At 53.6% G+C, this 24,800-nt stretch overlaps 2 protein-coding genes across 4 annotated transcripts; one reads left to right on the top strand and one right to left on the bottom strand.

The window, feature by feature from the left end:
- Positions 1 to 2,669: 2,669 nt before the first annotated feature.
- Lpcat4 (lysophosphatidylcholine acyltransferase 4) lies at positions 2,670 to 11,453 on the top strand. Of its 3 annotated transcripts, XM_048332782.1 has the most exons (14): positions 2,670 to 2,870; positions 3,698 to 3,840; positions 4,277 to 4,497; positions 4,775 to 4,887; positions 4,965 to 5,025; positions 5,778 to 5,836; positions 6,121 to 6,155; positions 6,652 to 6,706; positions 6,821 to 6,903; positions 7,119 to 7,244; positions 8,210 to 8,342; positions 10,049 to 10,147; positions 10,448 to 10,604; positions 11,091 to 11,453. In XM_048332782.1, the coding sequence occupies exons 1-14, from the start codon at positions 2,757 to 2,759 to the stop codon at positions 11,264 to 11,266; spliced, it is 1,575 nt and encodes a 524-aa protein (XP_048188739.1). In that variant the 5' UTR covers positions 2,670 to 2,756; the 3' UTR covers positions 11,267 to 11,453. The 3 variants fall into 3 exon arrangements, with proteins under 3 accessions (XP_048188739.1, XP_048188738.1, XP_048188737.1); XM_048332781.1 differs by lacking the exon at positions 2,670 to 2,870 and having other exon boundaries at positions 3,485 to 3,840; positions 6,821 to 6,870; XM_048332780.1 differs by lacking the exon at positions 2,670 to 2,870 and having other exon boundaries at positions 3,497 to 3,840.
- Positions 11,454 to 12,527: 1,074 nt separating this feature from the next.
- Positions 12,528 to 22,759, bottom strand: Nutm1 (NUT midline carcinoma family member 1). Its single transcript, XM_048332067.1, has 7 exons — positions 22,729 to 22,759; positions 19,279 to 19,948; positions 17,548 to 17,676; positions 16,229 to 16,365; positions 15,519 to 15,799; positions 15,184 to 15,300; positions 12,528 to 14,489 (listed from the first exon to the last, which is right to left on the bottom strand). The coding sequence occupies exons 1-7, from the start codon at positions 22,742 to 22,744 to the stop codon at positions 12,528 to 12,530; spliced, it is 3,312 nt and encodes a 1,103-aa protein (XP_048188024.1). The 5' UTR covers positions 22,745 to 22,759.
- Between the last annotated feature and the right edge of the window lie 2,041 nt (positions 22,760 to 24,800).

Here is a 24,800-nt window from a genome sequence, read left to right as displayed (position 1 = left end):
GAGAGAGATTCTTTCTCCTCATGTCATCATGAGAGGCCAATTCTCCTGGCCTACCTCCAAATAAATATCACACTTCAACATCTGAAGGAGAGCCACAAACCTTCAGCCACAGCAGAGATAAATCTCAACTGGGGTATATTTGTATTCCTCCAAGAATGCTGACTGCTGTGTGTGTGTGTGTGTGTGTGTGTGTGTGTGTGTGTGTGTGTGTGTGTGTGTAGTGAGAAAATTATAAGGGTTAGAAAAATGTCTAGATAGGATTTAACTTCTGCTTTTATCTAGTCTCCCAATAGACCCAATGGTACCCAATGATGCAACAGCCTACTGATCTACTATTATCTGCACCCTAACTCCAGGAGTTAGATTGTTCAAGACTGATAAAAGGCATGCCTTCCTCTTTTCTGGTGAGAATGTAGGAAGTTAAAATTATTAGGTGCCCATTCCAGGGATTGAACTCTGTGCCTAGTGCACACTTGACTTTCTTGCTCAAGCCTAGGGCTAGCACTCTACCACTTAAGCCATGCCTCCAGCCCCATAGTAATTTTTTTAAGTTCAGGAGTTATGTGTTTTTGCTAGGACCTCCATGTTGTATGCAGAAATATCCTGGAGCCACCCCCCCCCCCCACCCAAACATACTCACCCTGCTTCTCTTTCTTGTTAGTCTACAACCCCTAAGAAGGGAAAGACAGAGCATCTGCCTAGCCTGAGAAGGGAAACTGAGTTAGCCAGGCTCAGACTTGGTACCCAGGACTCTAACATGCTTTTTTTCTGATCTTGAAATTGGGGCCTTGATGGCGTGGCTGGTGAACTGCTACTTGAGCCACACCTCCACTTCTGGCTCTTTGCTAGTTAACTAGAGATAAGAGCCTCAAACATTTATCTGTCCTGGCTGGCTACAAACTTCAATTCTCTTATCTCAACCTCCTGAGTAGCTAGGATCACACCCATGAGCCACTAGTGCCTTGCTTCCATAACAGACTTGTAGAAACTGCAAGCTAGAAGCATGGACTCTTTACTTGGGTCTGAAAATATCTAAATGTTAACTAAAAGTAGATTGAAAACTCAACATATCTGACTCCATTTTGAATATATCTTTGCTCAAAGCCATTCTCCTGCAGACACCGCCCATTCCAGCAAGAACAAGACTGATAAACATCCTATGACAAGAAGAAAGTACCCAAGCACCATGACAAGAGCTGCTGAGCCAATCCTGAGATAAAGACAACCACACCACACATTGGACAGTTCAATAACTGTACACCACTTGCCCTAAATCTGAGATAAACCCAAAGCCCTCATCCCCAAAGATGGGCTGGTGTGCAGTACAACATAACATAACATGACCATGTTGGAGCCCCTGGAGTCAGAGCCCCTAGCCCTCTGGCCTAGGATTCAAACTGTAGTTCCAGGACCCTTCCTCTAAGTGACAGGCCCTGACATGCATAGAAGGGCCCAGACTTCAGCCTAGTGTCCCTGCAGGACTCGGAACCGCCTGGGTTCAGAAACGTTCCAGGAACAGATTAACTCAGAATTTCCTTTAAGAAGCCAGTGTTGCTACCTTACCCTTAAAAGGCAGGAAGACTGACATCATGGCCACCCCAGGCAAAAAAGCCAGATCCTGTTTCAACACAAAATCCTAGAGTGCCGGGAGCAATGGCTCAAGTGATGGAGTTCTTGGAATCCATTCACCTGACAGGCCCACAGCAGCCTCCAGTGGCCATACACTTGGTTTACTAGGCCTCTTTTTCCCTTTCTTCCTTCTTTCACCCCCTTCTGTTCCATGCCACCCACTTGGAGGGGGGCGCAAGACAGGCTAGCAAAAGTGGCTTCTCCCAGCCAGTGCCTTGACCCTGGGGCTGGCGTGGACCGAGGTCCACCGGTCCACAAGGGCCAGGCCCACGCGGTGCGCTCCGGGGAGCTGGGAGCGATGCTAACCAGCGGGGCGCGCTGCGCTGACAACCGGGGTGAGCTAAGACAACTGGGGCGCGCTGGGAGGGGGGGGGGCGCACCGGCAACCCGGCGCTGGGCGGGGTGAGGGAAGGCGTGCCGCGGGCGTCCGGGAGGGGCGACCCACCCCCCCCACCCCGACCTGAGCGCACGGGGTCATAGCGGGAACGGCCCGGAGGCCGGGGGCGGGCAGGGGCAGAGGAGAGCTGGGGGTGGTGGGGAGGCCGGAGGCGGGGGTGGGAAGGCCGGAGGCGGGGGTGGGAAGACCGGAGGGGGGGGAAGGCCGGAGGGGGGGTGGGGAGGGCAGGGGCAGAGGGGAGGCCGGGGGCGGTGGGGGGAGGGAGCAGGGGGTAAGGGGCGAGGGAAGGGCAGGGGCGGAGGGGAGGCCGGAGGGGGGGTGGGGAGGCGGGGGGAGGGCCGGGGCGGAGGGGGGAGGGCGGGGGTAAGGGGCGAGGGAAGGGCAGGGGCGGAGGGGAGGCCGGAGGGGGGGGTGGGGAGGCGGGGGGAGGGCCGGAGGCGGTGGGAAGGGCGGAGGGGGGTTGGGGAGGCGGTGGGAAGGCCGGAGGTGGGGGGGGGGTGGGGAAGCGGGGACCCGGGCTCGGTCCCTCCGGAGAGCGCGCGCCGCCGGGCCCCGCCGGCCCCGCCCCGGCCCCGCTCTCGGCCCGGCCCCGCTCCCCGCCCCTCCGCCGCACCGGGCGGGGCTGCGACCAGCGCGCCGCCGCCGCCGCTGCAGGAGCCGCCGTGGTGGTGCCGAGCGGGGCCCGGAGCCGGGCCGGCGGGGGCCGGGGCTCCCTGCACCTCCTCCCGCCATGCGCCAGGGAAGTCCGGGGAGTCGGGTCCCCCTCGAGCCCGACCCCGGGCCCCCGGCGCCCCCCAACCCCTTCGTGCACGAGCTGCGCCTCTCCCGCCTCCAGAGAGTGAAGGTGCGGGGCGCCGTGCGGGGCGGGCGGGCGGGGCCGCGGGGGCTGCGGGCGTCGTGGCGGGTCGCGGGGCCGGGAAGGAGCCGTGCGGGTGGCGGAGGTCGCGCGGGTCCTGGAGGCCGTGGCAGGGGAGGCTCGGGAGCGCGGGCGGGCGGGCGCGGGGGCCGCGGAGCGCGGGGACCCGGCTGGGCTGCGCGGGGAGCGGGCGCGCGCGGGGCCGAGGCCGGCCGGACGGAGTCGGCGCGGCCGCGCTGCGGGATGCTCTGAGCCGCAGTCCGCAGGCGGCGGCGCGGCCCGGCCCCAGAGCCGCGGGCCTCGCGTGGGGGCAGGGCCGCGGAGGTGCGGGGGGGGGGGGGGGGCCCGGAGGCGGCCCCGGCCGGGTCTGTTTACCTGCCCTCCCCGGGCTCCTGGCAACCCCGTCCCCGGTGGAATCCGGCCGGCGGGCGTCTCCATCCCCGGTGGAACCTGGCCGGGCCGGCGTCCCCCGTCGCCGGCACTGAGGGCGGCCGCTGCCTGGCCCGAGCCGGGCCCGGGGGAGGCCAGCGCACGGCTGGGTGTTCCCGCTCCGGGCCCGGTTCCCGGAATGGACTGGGCCTCCCCTGCGGCCAGGCCACCGCTGGGCACCTGGCATCTCATGACCTTCACCGATGGGGCGGGGGCCGCTGACCTAGGACATGGGGCGCATGCGTCCTTGCCTTCACTCTCACTTCGTCCCACCTGAAGCCCAGGCCCTAAGCCTGCTCCCACACCTGCCCCAGCTGGCCCTGGACGGGTGGGGAGACTGGACGTGGCCTCGGGCCCTCAGGAACACCCTCTCCCACCCTCTGCAGTTCTGCTTCCTGGGGGTGCTGCTGGCCCCCGTCCGCGTGCTGCTGGCCTTCATCGTCCTCTTTCTCCTCTGGCCTTTTGCATGGCTGCAAGTAGCAGGTCTGACCGAAGAGCAGCTTCAGGAGCCAATTACAGGATGGAGGAAGTAAGGAAGGGAGTTGGTTCCTAGGCCTCTTCTCCCTGCTAGCTACTCTGCCAGCACTCCCTTACAGGAGGAGGAAGAGGGTTCTGAACTGGGACTGTCCAGCCTCATCTCGGAGGTGCCCTGGCATGTCCTCTAGGGGTAGACACTAAAGCTGTAACCCAAGTATTTGAGAAGGAAAGAGGAGTGCTCGTGTGCACAGTGGCAAGGAGGGTGAGGGTCTACTCTTCCAGTGGCTTGGATGTGGGTGGCTGGGAGTGAGAGCCGCTGCCTCCCATCCTAACCCTGCAGAACAGTGTGTTTGACTGGAGCACCCAGTGGCAGGGGGTGAGGGCCACTGACCCCCCTCCCCCCCAACCCTGCAGGATAACACCGGGTACAGGGTGGCAGGGGGTGAAGACCGCTGACCTCCCCCCACACACACACCCTAATCCCGCAGGACAGTGTGTCACAACGGTGTGCTGGGCCTGAGCCGCCTGCTCTTCTTCCTGCTGGGCTTCCTTCGGATTCGAGTTCGAGGCCAGAGGGCCACTCGCCTTCAAGCCCCTGTCCTGGTGGCTGCTCCACACTCCACTTTCTTTGACCCCATTGTTCTTCTGCCCTGTGACCTGCCCAAGGTGGTGTCACGAGCAGAGAACCTGTCGGTGCCTGTCATTGGAGGTGAGACTTCCATCAGGAAAAGAGAGGGTGGTAGCCCTGGGCCAGAGACACTGGAGAGAGTCAGCTTCCAGCAGGGCCCATGATAAATGCACATTGACAGGATTTGTCAGCCATCTCTTAGACTCAGGCTAGGGCATCAAGAATGGGCAAGTAGGGTAGCCCTGGTCCCATCTCTGAAAGGATAAGGTGCAATGAATGTTGAAGAAGGAAAGGCTGCAGATGTTAATGTTCGGGGTCAAAGCCACATGACTCACCCCTTACTGTTTCCTATCCCCAGCCCTTCTTCGATTCAACCAAGCCATCCTTGTGTCGAGGCATGACCCAGCCTCTCGTCGCCGCGTGGTGGAGGAGGTCCGGAGGCGGGCCACCTCGGGAGGCAAGTGGCCTCAGGTCAGTAAAGGTCTTAGAACCCTCTCCTCACCGTCCCTCTGCTCTCACCTCATTCTGCACTTGGGTTTTCTTCCCAGGTTCTTTTCTTTCCTGAAGGTACCTGTTCCAACAAGAAGGCTTTGCTTAAATTCAAGCCAGGTATGTAAAATGGTGGTGGGGTTTAAATTGGTAAGGTTATGGGAAAGAGAGCCTGGGTGTTGGGGAGGAATAATGGAAAACATGGAATAGTAGTAGGGTTGCAGGGAGAAAGGGGTACAATGAGCCTTTGCCTAGTGCTGACAAGTTGAGGAGTCAGAAAATTACAAATGAGAGCTGGGTACTGGTGGCTCACCCTTATAATCCTAGCTATTCAGGGAGCTGAGATCCGAGGATCACTGTTCAAACCCAGCCCAAGCAGCAAAGTCCATGAAACTATTTTTTTTTGGTACAGTAGGAACTTTATATTTCTGATCAAGAGTTTAAATATTGATGTAAACTAGAAAAAATAAGGAGTAGAACTGAAAGCCTATCAATAACAATACACAGTAATAGTCGCTATAATAATTATAGGTCATATACATTCTAAAAAATGAATTGTATTCACTTCATTATACAGAATGGATAAAAGTCTGCCAGGCCCTTGAGGCTCATGCCTGTTACCTTGCTACTCCATGAGACTCTTATCTCCAATTAATTACAGAAAAAGCTCAAGTGGTTAGAATGCTACCTTTGAGTAAAAGAGGCTCAGTGATGGCACCTGGGCCCTGAGTTCAAGCCCCAGGACCAGCAAAAAAAAAAAAAAAAAGAAAAAGAACTACAAATAAGTGTAATACAGCCAGATGTCAGTTGTGAATTGCCCCCTCTCACTCTTGGCCTCGCACAAATCTCTGTCTTGGGGTGGGGTGGGTTAGGGGCCTTCATTGCAGGGGTACCTGTGCAGCCTGTCCTCATCCGTTACCCCAACAGTCTGGTAAGTCTGAGTTCAAGAAAGCCTAGAAATGGGGCACATGAGTCCACTCAAGTGGGAATAAGTGGGAACCATTCAGCCTTTGAGGGTAGGCACCAATGGGGTAGATGGGTAATGCCCTGCCCCTGTGAGGACGTGTTGGGGGCAGGTGAATAGTGCCCTACCCTAGTGAGGGTGTGCGGAGGGAGGGGTATGAATGTAGGGCAGGTGGGTAGCGCCCTGCCCCGGTGAGGGCGTGTGTTGAGGACAAGCGGGTAATTCCCTGCCCCCCTCTGCTTTTCTCCCAGGATACCACCAGCTGGGCATGGAGAGGCCCTGGAGTGTGAGTTTGGGGGTCCTGAATGAGGGTGGGCAGTGAGGTCCATCAGAGAATTCCTAGCCCCTGTGCTGATGTGCAGAAGTGATAGGTGGCCTTTCTCACTGCAGGACCGAGCATCCTTTAGTGGAGAAGCCCATTTCTCACTGACCTAACACATCCTGGCTCTCCACCCAGCCATTCCTGCTGCCCTCATGGCTCCTTCTCACTCACTGTGTAGTGCACCCTCAGCGGCCCCTTTTGGAAAGGCACCACCCCTGGCAAGCCTTGAGCTTTTGACCAGATACTCTTCCCTCTTTCTGTGCTTCTGGTCTCCCAACTGTGTGTTCACTCAGCTAGGCCAGGAATGTGGCCAGGAGCATGGCTAGGGTCCACTTTTCAACCATGGGCAGAACTTCCACTGCCTCTCAGAACAGGAAGAGCCCATACTTAGAGGCTGGTGAACATGACGGTCTGTCCCCTGCTCAGGGGCCGGTGAACATGACAGTCTGTCTCCTCTTAGACTCAAAGTCCTCTGGCTCACGGCGGCCCAGCCCTGCAGCATCGTGGATGTGGAGGTATGCCGCGGTTGTGGGATGGGAGAAGACATCACAGGCCCTCAGAGCTTTGGGAAAATTGGGGGTGGTCACTCCTCTCTTCCAGGATCTGAAAAAGATTTGTGTCTATTTCAGTTCCTCCCTGTGTACCAGCCCAGCCCTGAGGAGAGCAGAGATCCCACCCTGTATGCCAACAATGTCCAGAAGGTCATGGCACAGTGAGTGTGCCACCCAGAGCACTTCCTTGAGCAAACAAAGGGCGAAAGAGCAAAGATAAGGCCGGGGAAGGAGGGGGCAGAGGGGAGGTAGCCACTGAAACAGAGGAAGGAAAGGTAAAGGCGCCTGACCTGCTAGACAGTGGCAGGAACCTCTGAGGAACACTCAGAAGCCTCTTCTGTTCCCTTCCCCTGCACTCCATTCTTTGTCTTCCTAGGGCTCTGGGCATTCCAGCCACTGAATGTGAGTTTGTAGGGAGCTTGCCTGTGGTTGTGGTAGGCCGACTGAAGGTAGCATTGGAGCCACAGCTCTGGGAACTGGGCAAGGTGCTTCGGAAGGCTGGGTAAGTAGCTTCAAAGATGAGGGCACAAGGGGCTGGGGATATGGCCTAGTGGCAAGAGAGCTTGCCTCATATACATGAGGCCCTGGGTTCGATTCCCCAGCACCACATATACCGAAAACGGCCAGAAGTGGCGCTGTGGTTCAAGTGGCAGAGTGCTAGCCTTGAGCAAAAGGAAGCCAGGGACAGTGCTCAGGCCCTGAGTCCAAGGCCCAGGACTGGCCAAAAAAAAAAAAAAAAGATGAGGGCACAAGCAATATCACACATTGAGAAAATAAGTAGGGGAGGGTGTGAAATAGAAGAGGGAAATTCTTAAAAACAAAACAAAAACAAGGGGCAGGGTATGATAGTGCATACCTGTAATCTCAACACAAGTAAAAGGATTGTAAATTCAAAGCCAGGCTGTGGCCTGTGCTGTGTACTAAGACTCTGTCCTTGAAGAGAGGGAAAGAGAGAAGAAAGAGGCTTTTTTTTTTAAGGTAAGAGTAAAAGAAAGAGGACATTTACTAATTGCTGATTGCCTATAATCCCAGATACTTGGAGGTAGTGGCAAGAGGATTACAAGTTCAAGTCCAACCTACAAAGCTAGCAAAATCCTATCTCGAAGGCCAAATAGAAATAAAAGGTCTCTGGCTCAAGTGGTAGAGTGCTTGCCTAACATGTATAGTCCCCCATACCAAAACAAAAGGAACAGGACAGAGGAGGGTGAATAGTGTAAGAAAGAAGAGTGCACAGGGGGGACAAAGAGCTCCCTTAGAATAGCAGCCATTGAGAGTCTAGGGTGTGGCTGGGTGCCAGAGCCTTTGCCTAGCCTTCATGAAGCTCTAGGTTCTATCCCAGCACCACAAGGGGAAAAATAAAACAGCATCGAAACCTGTGCTGTGTTCCCCTTGGTGCTGGGCCAAGGCCCTGCTGTGTGGTGAGTCTGGAAGACACTGAGCTCTGTGCCTTCAACAATTGCATTGCAGGCTGTCCCCTGGCCATGTGGACACCGAGGCAGAGCCAGGCAGGAGTCGGATGATCAGCCAGGGGGAGTTTGCCAGGCAGCTTCAGCTCTCGGACCCTCAGACGGTGGCTGGTGCCTTCAGCTACTTCCAGCAGGTAAAGAAAGTGGAGCCCAGGGTGGCAGGGCAGCAGGGCAGGCCATCCTGCTCCCAGTGGCAGGACCGTAACAGAGTGCTGTGGCCACCAGCGGAGTATGTACCCGAGGGTTTCTCCATGTATCCCGAACATTTCAGAGCCCTGTGTGATCATGTGGGAGGAAAAGGGAAGAGCCCATCAGTTTCTGATGCCACTTTAGGGACTGACAAAGCCGAGGACTGAGTCATTGAGACATGGGGTCTGTCTCAGGAGCTGTGAGGGTGAGGTGGGAGAGTGGTGGGGGAAAAAAACACTTCTGCATAGGTCAGATCTGGAGAAGAGAGACCCACAAGTATTTATGGTACTTGGGCAGATTTTTTTTTTCAAATATTCTGTAGCTTCTCGAAGCCATTTCCTGAGCTGAATCAAGAATCTTGGCAAACTGTATTTCCTATGATGTAACTGTTTCCCAGGCTAACTATAATTCTAGAAGATTCTTTTTGTTGTTCTGTTTTTTCTTTTTTCTTTCTTTTGGAAAGAGAATACTCATGCTCAGGCTGGTCTGGAATCCTAAGACTCAGGTGATCTTCCTACCTCAGCCTCTTGAGTTGCTGGGACTATAGGTGTCTACTACCTCAGCCAACTAGAAGCTGGGGCTGGGAATATGACTTAGCAGTAGAGTGCTTGCCTAGCATGCATGAAGCCCTCAGTTTGATTCCTCAGTACCACGTAAACAGAAAAAGCTAGAAGCAGTGCATGGCTCAAGTGCAAAAAGAAGCCAGGGACAGTGCCTAGGCCCTGAGTCCCAAGCCCCAGGACTGGCAAAAGAAAAAAACAAAGTTTGTAACAGCCAGCAATAGTTGCGGGGAATTTCCTTCTCCACACTCCTGGGCCCAGAGATAAAACCCAAGACCAGGACATGTTCAGCGTTGTACCACTGAGCTAGTCCCCTAGTCCCTCTAAGGGCCCTTTTCTGAAAATGCACTTTGGCTGTCAACATCCTCTCAAGGATATTGGAGAGACAGAGTGCACCCTGATGCCCTCACACCGGTAATTGAGAGATCTGATATATACACACACACACACACCCCTCCCTGCAATCCCAGCAGAGGTCTAATGTATACACACACACATACCTAACCCCAGCCCTACACCTAACCATAATCCCAGCACTTGAAAGGATGTCAAGTCAGAGGTCACACACACACCTCCCTGCAATCCCAGCAGAGATCTGATGTATACACACACACATACCTAACCCCAGCCCTACACCTAACCCTAACCATAAAAGGATGTCAAGTCAGAGGTCAGCCTGGGCTGCACACAAGCTGCTCCAGAAGCAGCAGCATATGGAGTCCTTGGATAGCTGGCACAACAGGAATCCCACTTGAATTTAAATTTTCTGCAAGCGGTTAGGCCAATGCCCCCCTCCCCCTTGGATTTTGTTGGACCAGTTCTCCCACAGAGGCTGACGTGAGAGAACCAGTTTGTCCAGCTTGGGGATCAGAAATGCCCTCCCCTGGCATGTCCAATGGTAACTCCAGAATTCTCCAGGACTCCCCACCATTCCTGGGTATCATGGGATTTCTGAGCATTGTGGTCACAGGTCATGCCTGCTGAGGGGAAGGAGCCAAGTCTACTGAGTGGATCCCATGGCCAGAGAGACCACAAAGGAAGATGAGGTTCTGAGGCTCCTGCATTGCTCTGGTTTTTCTTTTACCCTGCAGGATGCCCAGGGTTTGGTGGACTTCCGCAACGTTGCTTTGGCACTAGCGGCTCTGGATGGGAGCAGGAGTCTGGAGGAGCTGATTCGTCTAGCTTTTGAGGTACCTGGGGTTAGGGCATGCCCAATGGCTGCCTTCACCTTGAAGGAATTTGTGGTGTGTCGGTCCCAGTGGCTCCTGGTCAGCAGTACCTTGTATCCTGCCTGGTGTTACACAGCCTTGTGCTGCAGGACCCCAGCACCACTGTATGGAGATAAGTGGGAACCAGAGGGTGGAAGCCAGGAAGCTTCCAGTTATCCTGTAGAAAGGGCCCCAAAAGTCCAAGAACACTAGTGTGAGCACTTTCGGAAGAGCAGGAGCCTGTCAAGAGATGACACTTGACTTGCATCCCTCTTGCCCAAGCTTTTTGCTGAAGAGCAGGCAGAGGGATCTGGTCGCCTGTTGTATAAAGATGGTTTCAGCACTATCCTGCACCTGCTGTTAGGCTCACCCCGCCCTGCTGCCTCCACTCTGCATGCCGAGCTGTGCCAGCCAGGACCCAGCCAGGGCCTCTCCCTCTGTGAGTCACAGCCTTCATGATCTGCATGGGTACCTGGGGCACAGTCAGCACTGGGAACCAGAGTGCTGGGTTGGAGGGAGCAAGGGGGAGGCCTGCGTTGGGACTCAGAATCTTTACGAGTTAAGTTTGGAAAAGAAGAAAAACAAGGGCTGGGAATGTGGCTCGGTGGTAGAGTGCTTGCCTAGCATGCATGAAGCTCTGGGTCTGATTCCTCAGCACCACATAAACAGAAAGGGCCCAAAGTAATGCTGTGGCTCAAGTGGTAAGGGTGCTTGCTAGTCTTGAGCAAAAGGAAGCTCACAGTTAGCACCCAGGCCCTGAGTTCAAGCCCCAGAGCTGGTTTAAAAAAAAAAAAAAAGGAAGAAAAACACAAACCTGGATTTGAGAAAGTAGATAGAGGGAGCCAGGCTCTGTCTGAAAGAGCAGCTATGTCCGCTTTTCATTCTTGGGCCTTTTTACTTCTTTTCTCACCTTGTATCTGTTCAGATCAGTTCCAGAAATTCTCCCTTCATGACCCTCTCTACGGGAAGCTCTTCAGCACCTACCTGCGCCCCCCATGCACTCTCCGAAGCATCTCCCAGATTCCAAATGCCTCACCCCCAGGCAGCCCCACTGCCCTGGCCAACGGGACTGTGCAAGCACCCAAGCCCAAGGGCGAGTGAGTGCCTGGGCCTCCCCCACGCCTCTCCACGAGTGCCCCTGCTGCCCACCCCTTCCACCTCGGCTCACCTCCAGCCCCGCACTCAGGACAGCGCCGGGGGCCTAACCCTATGCTGTAATCCCATCTCTGCTCTGGTTTGTTTTTTGTTATCAATGTTTGTTATTTTAAGTTGATTTTAATTTTTTGTAAGAAACTATTTTATATATAAATATATATCTATTTAAAAAACCAAGTTCAGTGACATTGATATCCTTAGTTTGGAAGGTAAGGGATGAATGGCTACAGGGTGCTTAGTGGAGGACTGAGAGTGCTCTGGGGCCAGTGTCAAGGACTGGTGAATTCCCCACTCCTGGTGCAGGGCACTCTTTCCTGTAGACACTACAGGGGCTTCCACCTTCCCTCTCAGGACAGCTGCCACACAAACCTCTTTCCAGCCCATTCCTCTGTTCTGTTCTGTTCTGATGAAAGGTTGAAAGATAGCTTACCGCCGAGAGCGGCTTTCTTCACTCGCAGTAGGGGTCAGAGCTGTGTCTGTACCAAAGTCATCTCCTGTAGGGCTGAGCAGCCCCAAAGGAGAAACAGTCCCCCTGCCACAAGATGAGGGGTGGACCTAGCAGCCCTTCCTGCCTCACCTCTTCAGGAAAGAAATGGGCCTATAAGGTGCCATGTCTGGCCACAACACAGAGGATTAATTTGATTGAGGAAATTAGTTGTCTGCCATAGAGTCTGACAGGTCAAAGCACCTTCCCCTTTCTGGAGACAGTCACAGCATGCCCCTCACACCAGTAAGTCTTCTTGTGGCAAAGTCCAGGCTTGGGAAGAAGGAATAAAACATGACCTTTGGTCACAGCATGAAAGCTCCTTGCGGGCCCAGAAGATGCTGCAGGAGCCAAGATGAGGTTGGGGGCAGCAGAGTTTCTTGATCCTCAGAGTCTGTAACTTACCCCATCTACTTTCATAATATCTTGCCCATTACAGTGGACACGCAAAGGACATAGCAAGAACAATCCAGACCAAAAGAAAAACCCTTTATGTTTTGGTTTTTTTTTCTTTTCACATAGCTCCTTCCAAATGTCCTTCCCCCTCACTTCCAACTACAGGGACCAGTTACACCCAACCTCGCCAGTCTTACCTCCCACCCAGGCTCCCACAGACACCTGCACAGCCCAGGGCCCCACTGCATCTCCAGTGGTACACAGCAGCAGTGGAATCTCTAGGGCACCCACCCTTGGGGACTGGCAGGTGGGGTAGGATGGTCCTGTTCACACCTGGCTACGGCGCCGCTTCTTCCTTCTGCCTGTGGCATGACTGTCACCCCGTCTCTTCCTAGACGGCGAAGGCTGTGCCACCCCCAGTGCTGGGGGCTTCTCCCCGTGGGCTCCAAGTTGAACTCCTAGCTGGGATCTCTTCACAGCAGGGACTGATCCTCCAGCCAGACCTTGCCCCTCAGACTTGGTGGCAGGGCATGGGAGCTGGCCTGAGCCCCGTGCCTGGGTGGAAAGCTGGGATGCCGTCTGGGTGACCTGACCTCCAGAGGTGGCATGAGTGCTGAGGGGGCACCCCCTTGGAGATAGGCTGAGCTTTGAGGCCAAGAGGTAAGCAAAGTTGGAGAGTTGCTCATCCTCTCCCTCTTCCTCTACTTCCTCCTCCTCCCTTCTCCTGGCCCCATCCAGGGAGTTATGTGCTTCACTAATAGAGCCTTCTCTTAGAGCTAAAGCCTCCTTGCTTTCCCACCCTGGGGAAGTGCCTCCAAGGCTATGGCAAGATGGGGAGTTCAGAGTCCTGGGAATGTAAGACTCTAGATGGTCCTGTAAAAGAACAAGGTCATCACACCTAGACAGGCAGCTGTCTTCCCTCCTCTCTACTTGGAAGTCATAAGAATTAAAATCCTCGCTGGCCCGTAGGTGGAGGCTACAGTAATCTGAGACATCTAGTGTGCTGACATGCTCTACCGTCTCTAACAGAGGAGAGAAAGGGTTGCCTCTGTTCTCTGAGTCTTGGCTGGGCATCTGTGGGAGGAAGGCATCTGGGGTACCCACGATAAAAAGACTCTCATGGCATGCAGATAGTAGGGCATCTTTGGGAGGCTCCAGAGTGGAGACATCAGCGCTCCCCAGCTGTGGGGAACAACTGTCAGCCCACAGATCACTGGGATCCTGGAGGGTCTCAAGGCTCTGTTCCCTATATTCTTTGGGCATCGACTCCAGGCTGTTATCCATCAACGGTTCTGGCAAGCTGTAGCCATTTATCTTTCCTACAGCAGCTACGGTATCTGTGCCTCCACTGGGAACGACAGCACTCCCTGCCTTCCCAAGTGCTGTGGCTTCTCCATGACCCAGGGGGAAGCTGTCTGTGGACTCTCTTGCTGGGTGCACAACTACACATGCCCCATCTTGGAAACTCTCCATGACCTCTTCCATTTGGAAGGGCGACTCCAAGCCTACCGCATTCATCTCACTGCTCAGCCAAAGTCCTGGGCTGAGAGCCCTTTCCTGGTCCCTCACCCCAGGGGAAGGATTCTGGTCATAATTCTGAATCGTGGGAGGCTCTCCTTCTCTCCACAGAGCTCCTGAAGAGCCTTCCTGGGAAATTCCTAAAGGCACTGTCCCCTGTGGAGACTCACCAGATACCTCCATCTGTTGTCCTGTCTGCAACCCCAGGCCCTGCTTTTCTAACCCCTGTCCTTGCACAGCAACGGACTCCGTGAGCCCAGGATCCACACTGGGGACTCGTGTGGGTTGGGGCCCTTCCTGACAGCAAACAGGCAAAGCTTCTGAAGTCCTGTCAGCCCTCTGGCCATCCCCAAGGACCTTGCCCTCTCCCAGGTGGCCATCCTGACTCGGAGGCAATTGGTTTATAACCTCCCCAGACCCTCTTCCTGCCACACTCAAGGCAGGCTGTGTTCCCTGTGAGGCTGTGAGTCCTGGCTGTGGCTCCCAGCCATGAGGGGGTGGGGTCTTCCCATCCCTGCGCATCCCACTAGGCCTACTTTGGGCTTGTTCCTGCCCACCAGGCATTTCTCTTGCCTGCTTGCCTGAAGCAGCAGCCTTTCCTAGGTGAACAGTGCCTACAGCTGCCTGTGGCCCAGAGGAGGACCAAGGCCGCCCATCCCCATCTTCATCCTCATCAGAAACTGAAGGACTTGAGTCCGACTGAGCACCATTGCAGCTGGGAGGTTCTTGCGCATCTTCCTTTTCCAAAGCTGAGAGGCGCTTCTGGACCAGCTGGAAGAGAACAGATGACACCAGCTATAGGTGTATTTGTGGAGAAGAGGCTGAGTGGGTGGTAGGTGTTGATGTATGGGCAGGGGCAGGGCAGGAAAGCAGGTGACTTAAGTAATCATATCAGAAATATGGCAGCTCTTGTTTCCAATGGGCTAGGCTATCACTATAGTGCTTGCCTCCAGCCTTGGTTTTTTTATGGTTACTTTCAGACTCAGGTCTTGCTTCTCAAGCTGCACACCTGTGGCTACCTACTTTCAGGTAGATCCCATTCTTGCTGGGATGGCAGGTGAGAGCCACTATGTCCATTCCCTTCCATGGAGACAGTCTTGTGGACTTTTCTCCCCTGGCTGGCCTAGCACCGTCATCTTCCCAAACTCAGTTCCCCATGTGACTAGAGATGTCATATGTGCTCTACTGTGCCCCGCTGTGCATTGAGAAGGGGTCTCATCAACCTTTTTAATTCTCATCCTTCCACACAGCTAAGAATATGGTATGAGCCACAGGTGTTTACCTGTCCCCCTGTCTTTTTGTTACTTATTCCTGTGCATTGAATTTATACTGAATCATCTTCAGGAAATAACTGAAGGAATTACCTGAACTGTTCCTCTAGAGGCACAACATCTAAAACTGGACATGGCTAGACAAAACCATGTGAGCCTCTTTTCTGAGACTACATCCCAGATCCCAGGCCTACCTGAGCAATTGTGAGCCCTTCCTCTTGCTCCAGTTCCTCCATTAAGGCCAAAGGGTCCCTCTGTTGTTCTGGGGAGAGCAGGTCTGCCAGAAACTGAGGGTGAATGACAGCCTCCACCTGGGGACAGAAGGGACAGTGAGGCACTCCTTCCCAACAGACAGATCTGGGAGTGAAGGTCTTTAGAGACGGCCCAGGCACATATCCCTACAACCACCCTGGAGTTCATCCACCATGACTACTACACCCATTTCCCAGTTCTAGAATGTACCCTACTGCCTCCCACAGAACACAACTCCCAAGGGCTGCAAGAGAGCAGCTGTGCAGGCCCAGCCCACCTTGGAGACAAAGACCTCCTGAGAACACAGCTCATCCATGTAGCTGAGGAGACTTGCATCAGGATATACCCCTTCCTCCTGCTGTCCTTCCTCTTCAAGCCTTCTGCCTGATTCCCCTGAGTCCGAGTGACTTCCCACCAGCCCTTCCATGATGTCAATGTACTCCTTTACAGCTTCTGGAGGGATCTCCTTGGGTACCTCAGGAACTAGAGGTCTTTGGGGTTTGCGCTGCCGCCGGCGGGGAGCCCGTGTCTTAGAGGCAGCCTTCTTTGGGATGTACACTGAGGGCAGAGAAGGAAACAGGAGGGAACTGAAAAAGGCTTCCACCTAATATCTCTACTTGTAGGGGAAGCAATCTGGGCACAGAAAAGGGGCCCCACTGAATCAAACCATCCTGGGGAAGTCCCATCTCGAATGGTGTCACAAGATCACATTCCATCTCCATACATGCTGTACTTCCTAGAAACCCCCTCCTCATAGGTAGTATGGGCCTAATTTACAGCCAGGTAAACATAGAGGACTTCACTTACCTGTCCTAGACCAGTATCTAGTTTAGGTCAAAGAAAGGGAAATGGACAATCAAACTTCCTACGAAGCATTGTGTGGAATGACTTCCCAGAATCAGGCAATGCCTTACCTAGTCTGTAGCTGGCCTCTGCAGACTTCATTCCAGCCTGCTCTTTGCTCTGGTTCGAATTGGGTAGCCTTACCTGGCTGCTGGCACACCTCAGGGGTGAGGGACCCTGGAGGGTCCAGTTTCAAAGGAACTGCAGGAGACTGGCCCTGAGAGCCGTTCATCTGTGCCTTCTGTATCTGCAGCTCCTCCTCAGCCTCAAACTCCATGAACCTGCAAAGGGCAAACAAGGCACAGACTGTGCTGAAAAAAAGGAGAACCCTGCCAGCAGCCAAGCATGGCCAAGAAAGGACGAGCACTCCTTCGGGCAAAGACCTGACTAAGTCAAGCCAGCCAGGGGAAAGCCACACACAAGTAGCCTCCACTAATTGGGAAACTTGGTGAGGTCACTATGTTGCCCCACAGTGGCCACTTGGGAGGTCCACTGAGGAAGGGATGAGGAACAGCCTTTACCTATGCACTTCTCCACAGCTGTCTCACTCAGTCTCATGGAGCGAATGCCGCAGTACTGACTACAGTCTCTAACTCAGGCATGTGTAACTGTCTAGGGGGCCCAACAGGTGGGCTCCTTGTAAAGGCTTTGTCTACCTTGGTCTACAAATGGAAAGAATGACAGCTGCGGACTTAAACAGGGCCCAGAGTTGCAGCCAAGGCAGCTTCCAGCAGTGAGAGGAGAGTACTGAGATCCAGGCATCCTCAGGATGGGCCAGGCCTTGGAGGGTCAGTCCGGGAGGCAATGAGTTCAGAAGATTTGGAGAGAACATGGAAGCTAAGCTTGGAAGAAAGCATTCCCATTCCTCAGATGTGAGGAGGTCTTTGCAGACAAGGTCTCACTACACTCCCCAGGCTGTCCTCTAACGCCTGTGTTGAGGTGCCTCAGCCTCCTCAATCGGCAGTGCACTGAGTGGAGATTCATGCCACTATTCTTCAGCCAAGGAGAAATGGGGGTTAAAGAGCAAGGAGCCCACTCTCATGCCAGGCCTACAGTGCCCCCAATCAACCTCTTCCGGAACCAATTCCCTGTGATGGGAAAGGGAGATTGTTTTTACTGCTATTTCCAGAAGAGAGGCTGCTCCCCAAAGTTCTGTACCAATATCCACTTGTTACCTGGTCAGTAAGAAATGAATCTGGTAGGACAATGTCCTCATAGCTCAGCTGCTTCAGTCTGCCAAGTACATACACTAAGACCTTCCACAGAAAGGCCTGTACGTAGGTTCTAGACCTGCAGGCAAGGACTACTCCCAAGAAGTGAATGGGATAGACTGACAGCAGGGATCAACTCAGGGAAAAGCAGCAAGGCTCCGGAGACCCCAACCTTTGCCCCAACAAATCTCTCTGCTGCCCCTCCCACCCTCAGCACCCAGCATCTGGGGGTATAGGGCCCATCAGACTCACTTCTCTGCCATCTCATAAAAGGTCATCCGGTCGAAGTTGCTGGTACGCTCCCACTCTTGCATTGCCCTTGGCAGCCCTTCTTCCAGGGTCATTGTGGGCTTCAGGCGGGCCAGAGAACGCAGCACTGGGCTAAAACCCCCATTAGGTCAGTCATGTTCTAGAAGCGTATCCCCACCCTTGTCCTGATGCCTACCTCCATCCACATCTGGCCCCTCAAATCTAGCAATACTCGGGCCTTATCGTGGCTCTGTTTTGAGACCTAGGCCTCCCAACCTGCCACCACCTACCACACTTGCCTCCTCTATCTTAAGTGTTGTGAAATCAGACATGATTCTCCTAGCTTTCTGAAATCAACAAGGACAACAACCCCTAATTCTCAGTGCCATCCTTAAGCATCAGGAAAAAAACACTCCTGTTGCATAAGAATGATGCTCACTACCAAGGATATGTAATCCTGCTAAGACCCTTGCATTTTTCAAAGTAACTTGCTAGCCTAAACAAACCTCCATTTAAGGATGAATGGTCTTTTTATTCCTTGGGTTTTCAGATAATATCCGATATTCAATATTCAACCCTCACTTCCAAAAGATTCTAGACCCCTTTCTGACCCAGAATACATGAAGAGCCTGGTGTACATGGAGACTGCCCTCTGAGTCCTCAAACATGGGTCAGACGGAGCAGGCCTCTGCATCCCAGGATGAGCATCTCCCCAGCTTCCCAGAAGACTGCAGCTGAGGGGCTGGACTGCAGGCTGTGGAGACCCTGCTCAGTGCCCAGTATGGAGAGGAGGAGTCTGCGGGGACCAAAACTGAATGGGCCTCTAGCAAACCAGGAGAAGCCATACTGGCTAGCCAGCCTCTGGGAGAAGGCAGGGCTATGCTGAGAAAGCAAAAACTCAGTAAGATAGGTTTCATCTAGGACTTTAGGTAAGCCTCGGGTTCAGTTGCTTGAGGGGAGATCCTTTTAGGAGCTGGGCTATTAGAAGAGGAAACGTAAGCTTTCTCCACGTCCGGTACAATCAAGTATCATCACAGAAGTGTTTGCATGAAATGTGGAGGGTGCAGAGCAGTTGAAAGACATAGCCAGTCTGTTTGGGAGACAGATGATGAATGACTGCTTTATAAACAAAACAGACTGCTTAGGACCCCAGGCTCCTTGACTAAAATACACTCCCTTAAGTAAGGACATTTTGGATTTTTGTAAGCTCTTTACCTCTAAGATTGCCTTTTTATATAGCAATAAAATAGTTACTGTGTAATGGTGCATTCTCTGTGCCAGGCACTCTGTCAAGCACTTTTAGTCTTCTCAGCAACCTCAGGGGTAGGTGTAACCATCCCCTTTTTAGATAAGAAAATGGGGAACAAAGGAATAAATGTCTCCCGCCCAGGATCACAAAACCCTCTGCCTGCCTGGTGCCATCCTTACCTGCCCAACACTCCTTGCCCCAGCTGGCCTGGGTCACTCTGCTCAATGTCTGAGGGCAGTGAAGTGAATGGGGAGACCTGACACTAGGGATCAGAGACCTTAGTTGTCACTACTCCTTGCTTAACAAAGGACAGGAAACATCTGATCACTGGTCTTCCCTTCAGTAAACAAGTGGTACTATAAAAGGCTTACAGCCTGCATGGATTTTGTAACATACCTTTCAGGTTTGTTACAGATTATCCTCCAGTAGTCCTAGGTAACCAACCCCCCCAACCCCCAGTCCACCCTCTGCATCTGAAGGCTTACATGAGAAAGCAGGAGAGGGCCTCCACATCTGGGCTCTGAGGCAGGTGCCGCCGCGCCAAGGCTTTGTAGCGCTGCCAGCGCCGGAAGTTCTCATATACCCCCTTGGACGTGTGGGCAAGTTCACCCAGTGAAGACCCTCCTTCCCCATTAGTCCCCTGCAGCCCTGGCCAGGCCTTGTCCAAGGGCACAATGGGAGCCAGTTGGGCCACTGGTGGAGGAGCCTGAAGAGGGAAGCCTGGGGAGCCCTCCTGGCTCCCTCCAGCAGCCTGGGTGGGCAGAGCCACCTTCCCATCAGAGGCTGCCATGTGCCGAAGTGGAGGGCCCTCAGAAGCTGCACAGGGGGCCCTAGAGGGAACCCAGCTGAGGGCTGTCGGAGTAAGAATGAAGTTCTGTGTTTGACAGGGCTCAGCGGCCCCTCCTTCCGTCTTGACCTTGACGATGACCTTGCCAGTCCCACTTCCATCCCCTGTCATGAGCAGTGGGTTGGGAAAAGCTGAGAACACTAATGGGTTTCCTGGAGAGAATGCCGAAGACACAGGCGGCTGTGGAGATGGCTCCCAGGGTGGCTGGTCAGCTGGACCAGGAGCAGATGGGGAACAAGGAAGAGCTGAGGAAGAAGACTGGGCTGCACCAGGCTTCAGGGCCCCATCCAGCCCCAGCAGTGGAGATGCTGTTGAGACAGGAAGAAGAGGCGAGTAAGCAAAGGAGGGCGGAGTTAGGCCTAGTCCTAAGTGAGGAGAGCAGCAGAGGAAGGACCAGGCACACACCAGGAACCTGCGTGGCTTGCAAATGTTCCCATCCGATTTTGATATCCATTACTTCCAGGTGAGAATTACTGCTCTTGAGAATGTGTCCCCTTTTCTTCTAAGAAGTGACAGGTCAAGCCACTCACCACCTTAAAAGCTTCTATAAGACCATTCCTGGCAGACATCCCCTGTCAGCCCTGCAGGCTGCTTATGTAGATGCAGAATAGAACTGACACTTGTTATGTAGGGAAAATAGCCCACTGCAGACTCTAAGCAGCAAAGGAACAAGTCCAGAAAAAGTTCTGTCTCATCTCAAGGCACCTACAGGGACCTTAAGAAGGAAGCAGTTTCAAAAACACCACTGAATACCGGTAACCCCAGCTATGGGAGAGACAGAGATGAGAACAACATGGTGCTAACCAGCCCAGACACCCTACCAACAGTCTGGAAGTGGTGCTTCATGTCTGCAATCCCAGCTATGTGGCAGGGGTAGATAAGAGGATCTTGGTCCCGCCAGTCAGAGCAAAAAGCATAAGACCCTACCTGAAAAATAACTTAAGCAAACCAAGTGCTGGTGGCTCACACCTGTAATCCTAGCTACTCAGGAGGCTGAGATCTGAAGATCTTGGTTCAAAGCCAGCCCAAGCAGAAAAGTTTGCGAGACTCTTATTTCCAATTAAGCAGCACGAAGTTGAAAGTAGAGAGCCCCCAGCACTGGAGACAAGAAAGAAGGAAAGAAAGAAAGAAAGAAAGAAAGAAAGAAAGAGGGTCTGGGGATATGGCCTAGTGGCAAGAGCGCTTGCCTTGTATACTTGAAGCCCTGGGTTCAATTCCCCAGCACCACATATACAGAAAATGGCCAGAAGTGGCGCTGTGACTCAAGTGGCAGAGTGCTAGCCTTGAGCAAAGAGAAGCCAGGGACAGTGCTCAGGCCGAGTCCAAGGCCCAGGACTGGCAAAAAAAGAAAAGAAAAGAAAGAGAGAGAGAGAGAGAGGGAGGGAAGGAATGAAAGGGAGGGGAGGGAAGGGAAGGGGAGGGGAGGGGAGGGACAGACTTGGGGTAGGGCAGGGGTTAAGGGTACAGTGCCTGCCTAGCAAGCATGAAGCCTTGAGTTAAAAACCCCAGTCACAAACACACACACCACTACTGATCCAACCTGTCCACTTCCTTTTCTGTTGCTCCTCATACTCTCCTCTCTCCCCTTGTCTGACATGACAGAAGGAAGATGCACTCTGGGAGAGGAGGAATGACTCCGGGAAGCTCAAACCCCAAACCTATTCACCAGCAGACATCTCTGTCACAACAAGGACAGACACTGCAGGCCTCCAGCTGGTCTGTGGCAGTTCCCGGGACACAGTACTCAGGATGCTTGGTTCCCAGAAACTAACACAACAGCCAGGAACACTAGGAAGAATTAGATTAGCCTCCCCTCACCAGGAAATGGTGAAAGAAGGCTAGTAGGGAGAGGGTGGTTTACAGTGCTGTAGTTAAGTAACTGGCTGGCCACGCAGACTAGTAGCAGTCCTTCTGCTTGGAACTCCTAATGCCAGAAATTTTGGGCTCATTCAGAACACAGCCTTGAGCTGGTGCTAAGAACCAAGTACACTGCAGACAAAGAGACCAGCATATAAATGGAAACATGGTTCATCAGGGGCTGTACCTCCCAGGACCTAACATGCATAATTCCAAGACATTCTCCTCCCATCTTACAAAAAAATACTCCACTTGACAAGCTAACAACACTCAGCCTCCACTTTCTGATCATGGAGAAGCTATGAGAGACAAACTCAAATTCGAACCCATCTCAACTATCAGAGTCAGATACTCAAGTATCCCAAGGAAATCCTAGTGCTCATCCCAGCTGGGGTAACCCACTGTTTCTGGCCCTGACCAAACAAGAAAGAGTACTCCAACCCACACATTCAACTTATTCCCATGAGGCTGAGATCAGGAGGACTGCTGATTGAGGCCAGCCTGGGTAAAAGGTTAGCAAGGGCCCATGTCAACCAATAACCTGGGTATGGTAGTTTACAGGTGTGATCTCAGCTGCATGACAAGCATAAACAGGAGGATCACGTGGAGGTCCAGGCAAAAAGTGAGAGAAAACCAAAGGGCTGTAGGAGTGACCATGTGGTAGAACAACTACCTAGAAAGCCTAGAGCCCTGAGTTCAACAATCCAGTACAAAAAACAACACAAAAGATTGCCCCAAAGGGCTGGGGATGCATCTTAGTGCTAGGGTGCTTGTCTAGCAAGGTCCTGAGTTCAATCCTTAGCAACACAAAAAAATTAAAAAATTAAAATGAAAAGACTGGGACTGGAAGAACCCAGGGCCCCTGTTCTATTCTCTTTGATAAAAATCTGAGACCAGCCTCCTGCTTCTTAAAGACCCAGGAACTTAGCCTTCTCCTGGAACCTGCACACCTCCACCACATACACCTCTGCTAGCCCCCCCCCCACCCGCCCCAATCAAGTTGCCTATGGAGGCCATCCCTCCTCTGCACTCAGCATGCTTCCTTGAGGTTGGGAGGCCCAGTCTTAACTGTAAAAATCTCCTCCCAGCCTTCCTAAGTGTGATGCCTTTGGCAAGATTTAGCATCTCACATCTCTCTAGGGCAACCCAAACAGCTTGTTCCCAGAGTAACAAATCTGAATCCCCTACATCCTGAGCAGGTGGCAGGACCCCTCTACCACCATAGACTTACTTCCCTCTGAAGCCATCCTCTCAGGTCTGAACACCGTGTCTATCTAGAAACCTCCAGAATGAGACAGGCAGGTTGAAGACCCAGAGAGTAAGTTAGCTGCAGCGGTTACCCAGGTATCCAAGGAAATGAGGGTAAAGAGTGGATCAAAACAGAACCAGAACCTAGCACTCAAGCATTCTTCAGTGGGGGAGGGGAGATGGAACTGTACTGGAAGGGTGTCGAGATATTCCACAAAGAACTGCAGTAAGCTGACAAAAAACAGGAAGTCCTTCCAAATTAGAGTTTGGCCAACACAACTGACATGTAGTGCTTGTCTGTAAAAGGGTATCACTATGTGGCCAAGGCTGGCTTGGAACTCAGGATCCTCCTGCCTCAGACTCCCAAGTGCTTTGGTTATAGACATGGGTGTACCACTGCACTTGTAAATCTTTTTTCATATTCCAAGCATTATACTATAGTTTTACATTCCCTGTATTTCACTTCTTTACCCACATGTCTAATTTTGCGCTGTTTAGTCCCATCTAGTTCATTCAATGGTGATTATATATATTTGAACTAAACTCAGAGCATGGGGGCTGTACACTGGAGGATCAAGAAAACTACTAAATGTTCAGGCTGCAGATGTGGTTCAGCCTATGGAGTGCCTGCCCAACAAGTATAAAACCTTGAATTGACGTCAATCCTGTATTTTTTTAAAAAGTCCTTAAATGTTCAAAATTGAAATTTTCTTAGAGAATAAATACATTTCTTCCTCAGAAAGCTGCTCTGCAAGGCCGGCTGTACAGACTTGTAATCCCAGCACTCAGGAGGCTGAGGCAGGACTGTGGACTGGAGGTAGCCTGGACTGTATATCGCCACTGTCCCCCCCCCCACACACCCCCAAAAAAACGCTGAGCGCCAGCGACTCGTGCCTGTAATCCTAGCTACTCAGGAGGCTGAGATCTGAGGAACCCAGTTCAAGGCCAGCCTGGGCAGGAAAGTCCAAGAAACTTTATCTCCGGAGAACCACCAGGAAACCGGAAGTGGCGCTGTAGCCTCAAAATGGTAGAGCACTAGCACTAGGTTTGGGCAAAAGAAGCTCAGGGACAGTGCCCAGACCCAGAGTTCAAGAGCCAGGACCAACAAAAGAAGGAAGGAAGGAAGGAGAGAGAGAGAAGAAGAAAAACGGCACTATGGGTCACATCTGTAATCCTATCTGCTCAAGAGGCTGAGTTCTGAGGTTCGAAGCCAGTCAGCACAGGAAAGTCTGTGAGGCTCTAATCTCCAATTCGCCTCCGAAGAGCCAAGAGGGCAGCTGTGGCTCTAGGGCGGAGCCTTCCACAAAGCTGGTCGGGGACAGCGCCCTCCGAGTTCAAGCCCAGGCCCGGAGCAAGCAGAGAACTGCCGAGGAAATGGAATGTGCGGCAGCCAGAGTTCCACCCCCGATCCCGGAGCCCCGGTCCGGGGAGGCCCTCGTCCTATCCTGAGAGGCCCTCCTCCCAGGAGGGAGGCCCTGGTCCCAGGGAAGGGCGCCCTCTCGGTGCCGTCCCAGGAGGAGGGCCCTGGTCCCGCCTCGGGAGGCCCTGGTCCCATCCTGAGAGGCCCTCGTCCCAGGAGGAAGGCCCTGGTCCCATCCTGAGAGGCCCTCGTCCCAGGAGGAAGGCCCTGGTCCCATCCTGAGAGGCCCTCGTCCCAGGAGGGAGGCCCTGGTCCCATCCTGAGGCCCTCGTCCCAGGAGGAAGGCCCGCGTCCCGTTCCCGAAAGCCCTGGTCCCAGGGAAGGGCGCCCTCTTGGTGCCGTCCCAGGAGGAGGGCCCTGGTCCCGTCTCGGGAGGCCCTGGTCCCATCCTGAGAGGCCCTGGTCCCGTCTCGGGAGGCCCTGGTCCCATTCTGAGAGGCCCTCGTCCCAGGAGGGAGGCCCTGGTCCCATCCTGAGGCCCTCGTCCCAGGAGGAAGGCCCTGGTCCCATCCTGAGGCCCTCGTCCCAGGAGGAAGGCCCTGGTCCCATCCTGAGGCCCTCGTCCCAGGAGGAAGGCCCTGGTCCCAGGAAAGGGCGCCCTCTTGGTGCCGTCCCAGGAGGAGGGCCCTGGTTCC

This window comes from Perognathus longimembris, chromosome 23 (assembly GCF_023159225.1).
Source record: "Perognathus longimembris pacificus isolate PPM17 chromosome 23, ASM2315922v1, whole genome shotgun sequence".
Taxonomy (NCBI): Eukaryota; Metazoa; Chordata; class Mammalia; order Rodentia; family Heteromyidae; genus Perognathus; species Perognathus longimembris.
The sequence above is the reverse complement of the archived record's forward strand: the minus strand, read 5'-3'. Positions and strand labels throughout refer to the sequence as shown.

Excerpts from the sequence above, each read along its gene's own strand:
- Lpcat4 (XM_048332780.1), top strand. The coding sequence starts at position 3,542 with ATGGGGCGCATGCGTCCTTGCCTTCACTCTCACTTCGTCCCACCTGAA. Across the intron at positions 4,888-4,964 it reads CGGGAGGCAAGTGGCCTCAG|GTTCTTTTCTTTCCTGAAGG; the intron begins GTCAGTAAAGGT and ends TTTTCTTCCCAG. Across the intron at positions 6,904-7,118 it reads GTCCAGAAGGTCATGGCACA|GGCTCTGGGCATTCCAGCCA; the intron begins GTGAGTGTGCCA and ends TTGTCTTCCTAG.
- Nutm1 (XM_048332067.1), bottom strand. Across the intron at positions 17,677-19,278 it reads GCCCTCTCCTGCTTTCTCAT|CCCAGTGCTGCGTTCTCTGG; the intron begins GTAAGCCTTCAG and ends TGGGGGTTTTAG. Across the intron at positions 15,301-15,518 it reads AGGAGGTCTTTGTCTCCAAG|GTGGAGGCTGTCATTCACCC; the intron begins GTGGGCTGGGCC and ends TTCTGTCCCCAG.